The sequence below is a fragment of the Suncus etruscus genome, chromosome 5 (genome assembly GCF_024139225.1).
Source record: "Suncus etruscus isolate mSunEtr1 chromosome 5, mSunEtr1.pri.cur, whole genome shotgun sequence".
NCBI classification, from domain to species: Eukaryota; Metazoa; Chordata; class Mammalia; order Eulipotyphla; family Soricidae; genus Suncus; species Suncus etruscus.
Window position 1 is genome coordinate 110,458,179 of NC_064852.1, and position 9,397 is coordinate 110,467,575.

The 9,397-nt window shown below is 53.2% G+C and overlaps 1 protein-coding gene across 1 annotated transcript; it reads left to right on the forward strand.

Annotated features, from left to right (window-relative positions):
* The first annotated feature begins 3,235 nt into the window (after positions 1–3,235).
* On the forward strand, positions 3,236–9,089 carry METTL21A (methyltransferase 21A, HSPA lysine). The gene is made up of 3 exons (XM_049773302.1): positions 3,236–3,392; positions 5,770–5,881; positions 8,258–9,089. The coding sequence occupies exons 1-3, from the start codon at positions 3,252–3,254 to the stop codon at positions 8,653–8,655; spliced, it is 651 nt and encodes a 216-aa protein (XP_049629259.1). The 5' UTR covers positions 3,236–3,251; the 3' UTR covers positions 8,656–9,089.
* The last annotated feature ends 308 nt before the right edge of the window (positions 9,090–9,397 follow it).

Sequence of the window (9,397 nt, forward strand, 5' to 3'; positions counted from 1 at the left end):
TTTTTTTTTTTTTGGGGGGGGGGTTTGGGCCACACCCAGCGACGGCACTCAGGATTTTCTCCTGGCTCTGCACTCAGAAAAGGCTCCTGGCAGGCTTGGGGGACCATATGGGATGCCAAGGATCAAACCCAGGTCCATCCTGAGTTGGCCTTGTGCAAGGCAAAGGTCCTTTGGCTGTGCTATTGCTACAGCCCTACGTGTGGAATCTTAAAAACAAAACAAACAAAACAACTCAGGGGCCGGAGAGATAGCATGGAGGTAAGGCGTTTGCCTTTCATGCAGAAGGACGGTGGTTGGAATCTCGGCATCCCATATGGTCCCCTGTGCCTGCCAGAGGTGATTTCTGAGCATAGTGCCAGGAATAACCCCTGAGCGCTGCCAGGTATGACCCAAAAAACAAAAACAAACAAACAAACTCAAACAGATTTCCAGAGGTTGTGGGAAATGTCTTGGTTCAAGTGTTTAAACATCCAGTTACAGGATAGTAACTTGTAGGCATCAAATTTCCACCAAGCTGACTGGAATGGTCAATCTGCTATTTGAAAATGTACTGTTAGGGGCCGGAGAGATAGCATGGAGGTAAGGCGTTTGCCTTTCATGCAGAAGGACGGTGGTTTGAATCCCAGCATCCCATATGGTTCCCTGTGCCTGCCAGGGGCGATTTCTGAGCATAGAGCCAGGAGTAACCCGAGTGCTGCCGGATGTGACCGAAAAACTAAAACAAACAAACAAACAAACAAACAAAATGATGCCACTAGCTTGTATCCCCTCTCGAAAATGAAAATCCCCTCTTAATAGCTGTTAAGAGAGAATCTTATTTGTTCTCGTTACACACACATTTGAATTATGAAGTGATGCATATGTTAACCATGGTAGCAATCATTCACATTGTGTACATAGGTCAAATTACACACTGGTGAAGGGGGATATTCTGTTTATGACTGAAACCCAACTATAAACATTTGTAATCAATAAATATTTATAAATATAAATGCTTAAATAGTTGTAAAATAAAAAAATGTTTAAAAAAATCATCACATTTTATATCTTTGGGTTTTTTGGTTACTCCTGGTTCTGCACTCAGAAATCACTCCTGGCAGGCTGGGGGTGGGGACAATATGGGATGCCAGGGATGGAACCCAGGTCCATACCAGGCCAGCTGTTTGCAAGGCAAACGCCCTACAGCTGAGCTATCTCTCTGGCACCCACATTTTATATCCTTTTTTTTTTTTGGTTTTTGGGTCACACCCGGCAGCGCTCAGGGGTTACTCCTGGCTCAATGCTCAGAAATGGTTCCCGGGAGGCTCGGGGGACCATATGGGATGCCGGGATTCGAACCACCGTCCTTCTGCATGCAAGGCAAATGCTATCTCTCCAGCCCCCACATTTTATTTTTTTTTTATTTTAGGTTTTTGGGCCACACCCGGCGTTGCTCAGGGGTGACTCCTGGCTGTCTGCTCAGAAATAGCTCTTGGCAGGCACTGGGGACCATATGGGACACCGGGATTGGAACCAACCACCTTGGGTCCTGGATCGGCTGCTTGCAAGGCAAACGCCGCTGTGCTATCTCTCCGGGCCCACATTTTATATCTTAAATGTTTATTTTACCACAATAAAGCTATATTATATAAGATAGGATAAAATATCGCCAAGTGGGGCCTGAGTGCACAGCAGGAGGGCACTTGCCTTGCAGGCAAGCCCTGGGTTCAATCATATGGTTCTCCAAGCAAAGGCAGGAGTGATCCCTGAGTGCAGTCAGGGGTAAGACCTGAGCAACATCAGGTGCGGCCCCCCAATAAAAAATAAAATAAAATAATTCTATTTAAAAACTGAGCCAAAAAGGAGAAAATTATCAAAAGCCCTTTAACTGGTCGCTTTGCAGACCCAGGCACGGGTCTGGCCGGGCCGGCGCACGTCCTGCTGGATGAACGAGGTGGGAAGGAGCTGGTGGCGTCAGGGTGATTGAGGGGGAGCTCTGGAGAGACCGGAATGGGGGAGTGGGGACAGGAAAGCGCCTCTAGCCCCAGCCTAACAAGGTCCGCGGGATGTGGCCCAGAAAGGAAGGGCTGGACGACCACGCGCACTTGTGACCGGGGTCGGGGGACCGAGGGCTCACGCTGTGATCAAGCCCTCTTCCAGCTGTCCCAAGAGGGACGATCCTCCCCGGGGAGGAGAGACTGGGGTCGCAGCGGTCCTCGGAACCAGCCGAGCCCCGCGTCCTGCTCGGTCCCCACTATCCCCTCTGTGGTCGTCCACCCAGGCTTCCGGCCAGTCCCGCTCGGACCCTTGCTGGCTGGTTGGGTGGGCGGCGACCCTTTCCCCGAAAAGACTTTCATCGCACCAAGTGGGCAGCCGAACCGGGCAGAGGGTTTTGCGTGTTCTGGGGTTCCACCCGCGGTGTTCCAGGCGGACTCTGGCTCGGGGCCCAGCAGTCATTCCAGGCGGTGCTGGGGGGACCAGAGTTCTGGGATGCGGGAGATGGAACCCGGGAGAGTGAGTGTCAGACTCTTCCCCGCAGCGCCATCGCTTTGTCCTCCCCAAACCCCAACGCACGGTCGGAAGAGCACCCCGCGCTTCGGGTTCGAAAGCCGGACCCGGAGCGCGCAGAACAGGGGCCCCAGCAAAGGGAAGGTCTGGAGCCCCGGAGACGCGCGCTCCAGCACGGAGGTAGCCGGGGCGAGCCCGGGTGGGCGGAGCGCGCGGGCCGGGGCGGGAACGTCGGTGCGCGCGGGGTGGGGAGAGCGGGCCGGGGCGGAGCGCGTGGAGCGGGGCGGGTCGTGGCGGGTCGTGCTCCCGACCGTGGCCGGAGGTACGTGGGTCGCGTGGGTGGCGCGGGTCCGCCTCGGGGCCTTTTGGAGAGGGGTGACGGGCGCCCCGGAGGAACCGCACCATCGCCCACCCCACCTGGAAGGCGACTGCCTTAGGCGGCGGGGCGCGCGCGGGCAGGCTCGGGACCTTCCCCTTGCGCCCCCGATTTAGCGGGGTGCAGGGGCGCGCGAGAGCTGCGGAGCGGTGCGCGCGGCCCCAGGGGTTCTCTCTGCCCGGCCTAAGCGCGCGCGCGGGCCCCAACCGCCCAGCGCGCCCGGGCCTGGCCGCGCCTTCCACGCGCAGGCCCGGCCCTTCCTCCTCCCTGCCTCCCTGCGATTGGAGTTCGGACCCGCACCCCGCTTCCCAGCGGACGTGGAGCCATCGCCCGGTGGAGGAGGGAAACCCAAGCGTCCCCTGCCTGTTTCCCTCGAGTCTGCGGTGCCATGGCCCTGGTGCCCTACGAGGGTCCGGGGGGGCTGCGGCATTTCCACCAGCCGCTGGCCGCCTTCTCCTTTGCGGACCGCGCGATTCGCATCCGGCAGAACTGGAGGCAGCTGGGCGTCGCCGCGGTGGTGTGGGACGCGGTAAGGCAGGCGTGGGGGAGACCTGGGGAAACGGGGGGTGCGGGTCGCGAGGCGGGCTGGGCGGACTCCACGCACGGCCCCGCACTGTGGCCATCAAACTTAGGTGCCGCTCGGTTCGCTACTTTTACTTTTGTCTTTTGGACCACAACCGGCGGCTTTCGGGGGTTACTCCTGGCTCTGCGCTCAGGGATCATTCCTGGCAGTGCTTGATGGGGTGGTGGGCGTGGGGGTGGTGGTGCGGGGAAGGGGACGGACCCTATGGGGTGCCGGGAATCGAACCCGGGTTGGCCGCTTGCGAGGCAAACGCCCTCCTCACTGTGCCTTCATTCCGGCCCCATTTCACTCTTTAAAACTACAGTTGTGGGTTTGTAGTTTTCTGGGAAAGGGGCTGATTCCCATTGGGAAGAACCCCACTCCCTCCCAAAGATTGCTTCTGGCTTTACTGCCCAGCGGGCCTCCCGGAGACGTTGATGAGAGAAGAAAGAGGGTGGGAGGCTCAGAACTTTGTTCTGGGAGAGAGGAAGGGAACACCTGGGGAGGACAGCTGGAGCCCGGTGCTCCACTTTTGGGGCTGGTAAAGAGTGAGGACCCGCCGAAAATTCTGAGACCCCACACAGTAAAGACAAGTTTGTGTGTGTGTGTGTGTGTGTGTTTTCCTCAATCGTTTTTGCAGGATAATGCTCACTGGACTATGTGTGTTTGTATTTTTCTGCGGCCCTTGTGGTACTCAGTGCTTACCCGTGGCTCTGGATTCTTTCTGGCAGGGCTAGGGGGGATGTCAGCTGTGGGTAAGGCCCTTACCTTCCTCCAGTAGCCCTCTGCTGGCTTTTCTGCTAACTCCTGTTCCAGCTCCCTTTGCCTCTATTCCTAGCCAAGCTCTGTTTGCATACTTCCTGCAGAGTGAAAGGAGAGTTCTAGCTTTACTCTTGATATTTTTGTTTTGTTTTGTTTTTGGTGCTCAGGGGGTTACTCCGTGCTCTGCACTCAGAATTACTCCTGGCAGCTTGGGGGACCAGATGAGATGCCGGGATTGAACCCAGGTCCATACCGGGTTGGCTGTGTGCAAGGCAAAATGCCCTACAACTGTGCTATCTCTCAGGCCCCAACACTTGATTTTTTTTTTTTTTTTTTTGGTGGGGATGTTAGGAATAAAAAGCCTTCTGTCTGCTGGCCTAGAACACTGCTAACTCCTAGGGCTGTAGTCTGAAGGATCTACAGGAAAGTGTTTGCAGATGCAGAAGTAATCAGGTGATCTTCCTAAAAGCTCACCAAGCAGGATTTGGTTTTGGTTGTTTGTTTGCTTGTGGGGCGGCTCCTGTTCCAGATGCTCTTTCGGGGACTGGGCAGTTCAGGGGGGGCAAATCCATGTTTCCCAGTCAGTCAACCCTTTGGGCAACTCTCCAACTCTGGGAATTGCCAGTTTTATTGCTATTGCTATTATGTGGCTTTGAAACATGGTATTCAAACTTCCTGTGAACAGGAAGCATTTCCTTTTAATTACTTAAACACCCTGGTGACAAGATTGTTCATAATACAATTAAGGTTTTTTTCTACAGTTAACAAAGTTGTTCATGATTGAGTTTCAGCCATGCAATGTCCAACATCCTTCCCCAGGGGACATTTCCTGCCACCACTGTCTCCTGAGCAAAATGAGTCAGAGGGAGAGGGATAGACATAGAATAATCTCACTCGTTTGTGGATATAAAATGAAAGATAGTACGGTATTAATATCCAGAGATATTAGGGCCAGGAGGACTATGGTAGGAAGCTTGTTACAAAGAGCGGGGAGAGCAGTGAGGACAGAGAAGGGAGCACTGTGATGAGGACAGTGGAAGCATTTCTTTTTTCCTTTTTAGTTTGCAGGCAACACTGGCGATGCTCAGGGGTTACTCCTAGCAGGTTTGGGGGACCATATGGGATGCCGGGAATCAAACCTGGATCCATCCTAGGTCAGCCATGTGCAAAGCAAATGCCCTATCTCTGTGTGAAAGCATTTAAGAGAGTTTGTGCATTTGCTAATTTAAGGCCACGACTTCCCCTTGGGTGTATATGTGGGAGCAGGGCAAAGCAGTCCCAGCTCCCTTGGGACTGACAGGTAGGGAGGCCCTTTTCTGGGTGAGCTTAAAACTCAGTCCAAGTCTTGGTGATAGTATTATTCCCCCATGTGGGTAGACCCCCCCACTGCTGACTGTGTAAGGAATTTGGGATACAGGCAGTGCCAGCCTTCTGGGGGAGGGGCCCCCAGGTGGCTGGGACTGCTCCTAAACCAGGCCTGGACCCCTGTCCCAGAGGGGTGAATGCTCCCCTCCTGGGGGAAATGCTCCCTCACCTGGTGGCACCCGGCCCCTGACTCCATCTGTCTGTCTCTCCCACACAGGCCGTGGTCCTGTCTGCCTACCTGGAGACGGGCGCTGTAGAGCTGCAGGGCCACACTGTCCTGGAGCTGGGCGCTGGCACTGGGCTGGTGGGCATCGTGGCTGCACTGCTGGGTGAGTGGTGGTTGGCATATTCCCTGGTGGGTGGAACTGACTCATGGCGAGGTGCTGCTGGGGACGGGGCAGAGAGAGGGGCCCATACACAAGAGGCATATGCCCTGCCAAACCATGCCTGTGCCCACTGTATTTGCTAGTTTGGAGATGTGAGACCCAAGACATCTTTTGATTTCCTGCCCTGCCCTGATGATTTTGGACAAGCTGCTGTCACCTTTGCCCCAGTGGGCTGTGCTCTCCTGTCTCCTTGCACCCCTCATTTTTGCTCCCAGACACACACCCACACACATACCCACTCCCTTCCTTTGCTATCACCAGTAGCAGTAGCTGTAGCAGCATTTTGTCTTTTTTTTGGAGGGGTGTCACACCCAGGAGCACTCAGGGGTTACTCCTGGCTCTAGGCTCAGAAATCACCCCGGTGGGCTCCGGGGACCATATGGGATGCGGGATTCGAACCACCATCCTTCTGCATGCAAGGCAAATGTGCCACCTCTGTACTATCTCTCTGGCCCAACATTTTGTCTTTTTTTAACTACCTAAACAGCAATGCACTATGCCACGTCTCTTTTTTTTTTGGGGGGGGGGGTCATACCGGGCAGCACTCGGGGGTTACTCCTGGCTCAGAAATTGCTCCTGGCAGGCTTGGGGAACCATGTGGGATGGGATTTGAACCATGGTCCTTTTGCATGCAAGGCAAACATCCTACCTCCAAGTTATCTCTCTGGCCCCACATCTTGTTTCACCTCTCAAAGGGCCTTAGTTGTCTTCCTGTCTTAGTCATGCTAAGTAGTGCTACACTTGGCCTTGGCTGAATTTATCTCTTTAAGCTAATAATTTCACTTTTTGTTTTGTTTTGGTTTGGTGCCATACCCAGCAGCACTCAGAGGTTACTCCTGGCTCCATCCTGGGTCAGCTTCATGCAAAGCAAATGCCCTACCACTGTGGTATTGCTCCAGCCCCAATTTTACTTTTTTGGTTGTTTGTTTTTGATCCACAGCCGGTGGCAATTAGGGGTTACCCCTGGCTTTGTACTCAAAAATTGTTCCTGGCAGGGTTGGTACCATATGGGACCCCAGGGATCGAACCCGGTCAATCCCCTACCTGCAAAGGGCCTTGATTTCACTTTTATTTATTTTTGTTTTTTGGGTCACACCTGGTGGCACTCAGGTTATTCCTGGCTCTGTGTTCAGAAATCGCTCCTGGCAGGTACGGGGGACCATATGGGAAGCCAGGATTCGAACCACCATCCGTCCTGGATCGGCTGTGCACAGCCCTACCGCTGTGTTATCTCTCTGGCCCCTGATATTTTTTTTGTTTGTTTTTTTTGGGCCACACCCATTTGATGCTCAGGGGTTACTCCTGGCTAAGCGCTCAGAAATTGCCCCTGGCTTGGGGTGACCATGTGGGACGCCGGGGGATCGATCTTTCCTTGGCTAGCGCTTGCAAGGTAGATTACCTTTCCTCTAGCGCCACCTCGCCGGCCCCTGATTTCACTTTTTTTTCGGGGGGGGGGGGTTGGGTTACACCTGGTGACGCTCAGGGGTTATTCCTGGCTATGCGCTCAGAAATTGCTCCTGGCTTGGCGGACCATATGGGATGCTGAGGGATGGAACCATGGTCTAGCTTGGGCAAGGCAGACAGACATCTTACTGCTTGCACTTTCGCTCCGGCCAGATTACACATTTTTGAATAAACACTCAAAAATTGGGTTGCCGGATCTCATCATAGTTCTGTTTGGAGGTTTTTGAGGAACACTTTGTCAAAATGATGCCACCAGAGGGCTGGTGAGATAGCATGGAGGCAGGGCATTTGCCTTGCATGCAGGACAGTGGTTCGAATCCCAGCATCCCATATAGTCCCCTGAGTCTGCCAGGAGCAATTTCTGACCATAGAGTCAGGAGTAACCCTGAATGCTGCTGTGTGTGATCCAAAAACCAAAAAAATAAAAATAAATAAAAATGATGCCACTGGCTTGTATTTTGTCCCACTCCCCAGATCCAGGGCCTCATTTCTCCTCCCATCACCAACACCTGCTGTTGTTCTTTCTGCAGTTTGTACAGGTGTGAGTTGTTCTCTTGTTGGGGTTTGGTATGGGGAGCCACACCTGGTGATACTCAGGGGTCACTCCTGGCTCACACTCAGGTATCATTTCTGGTAGTGGCCAAGGGACCAGATGGAATGCTGGGGATCAAACCCAGCCTGGCTGCGCATGTGCAAGGCAATACCTTATCCTCTGCCAATGACATGCCAGGAACCTTCTGTTTTGGTGTGCGAGACCCTGAGGCTTCTGTCAGGGTAGGCACTGGACTGTGAGAGGTGCCTGGTCAGCCTTGGCCCTCACCCCCTACTATGGTGCTTTGTCTCTGTCTCACTTAGGTGCTCATGTGACAATCACCGACCGAAAAGTGGCCTTAGACTTTCTGAAAGCCAATGTTGAGGCCAACTTACCTCCTGATATCCAACCCCGAGCTGTGATCAAAGAGCTAACTTGGGGGCAGAATTTGGGGCTTTTTCCACCTGGAGAATGGGACCTGATACTGGGTGCTGATATCGTCTATCTGGAGGAGACGTTTGAAGACCTTCTCCACACCCTAGAACACCTCAGTGGCCTCCACTCCGTGATTCTCTTGGCTTGTCGCATTCGCTATGAGCGAGACCAGGCCTTCCTAGCCATGCTGGGGCAACTGTTCACTGTGACAAAGGTCTACTATGACCCGGAGAGGGACGTGTACATTTATAGAGCCCAGAAGAGGCTGCCTACAGAGGACCTGTAGCTGGTTGGACCTCGGAACCCCATTTTATTGGGGGTGCTACAACCCCAGAATATTAACTGGGCAGAAAGTGGGACTGAAAATCTTTGCGAGATGAAGTTTACTCAGCTGAATGGAGAGTTTGAAAATAAAGCAGGAGAGTTTGAGAACACAGCGGAAGCTTTTGAGGACCAAGCAGCACATTGTCTGTCCGTCTGCTGCCCTGTGGGGCTGTATTTCGCTCACTCTGACAATCAGCTCTGATTAAAACTGGATGTGAGCTCCTATAGCCCTTGTCTATGGCCATCCCAGTGCCTTCAGGCATGTCCTTCTCCAGGGATTCAGGGATCCTTGGGCACGAGGCTTGGTGAGGTTGTCTGTGATCCTGCTGAAACATCTCCCGGTAGAAGATGAGCCCCATTTCCTCACTTTCCAAGTTTCAAACATGCCATTGAGCATGTTTTCTGGTCTGTTAGGATGATCTCCATCTCCTTGGTCTTTTCCTCCCTTGAGTCTGAAATACTTTTGATTCTTTCAGGTCAGGATGTGAATTTTTGGTGTCATGCTTTTCTGGTATAATTTAATTAAAATTTTGTTTGTTTATTTGGGTCACACCTGGTGGCGCTCAGGGGTTACTCCTGGTTTTACACTCAGAAATCACTCTTTTTTTTTTTTTTTTTTTTTTTGGGTTTTTTTTTGGGTTTTGGGCCACTCCCGGCATTGCTCAGGGGTTTCTCCTGGCTGTCTGCTCAGAAATAGCTCCTGG

Bases quoted from the DNA above. Each gene is read 5' to 3' on its own strand.
- METTL21A (XM_049773302.1), top strand. From the start codon at position 3,252: ATGGCCCTGGTGCCCTACGAGGGTCCGGGGGGGCTGCGGCATTTCCAC. The intron at 3,393-5,769 runs GTAAGGCAGGCG...TCTCCCACACAG, and splicing joins CCGCGGTGGTGTGGGACGCG to GCCGTGGTCCTGTCTGCCTA. The intron at 5,882-8,257 runs GTGAGTGGTGGT...TGTCTCACTTAG, and splicing joins CATCGTGGCTGCACTGCTGG to GTGCTCATGTGACAATCACC.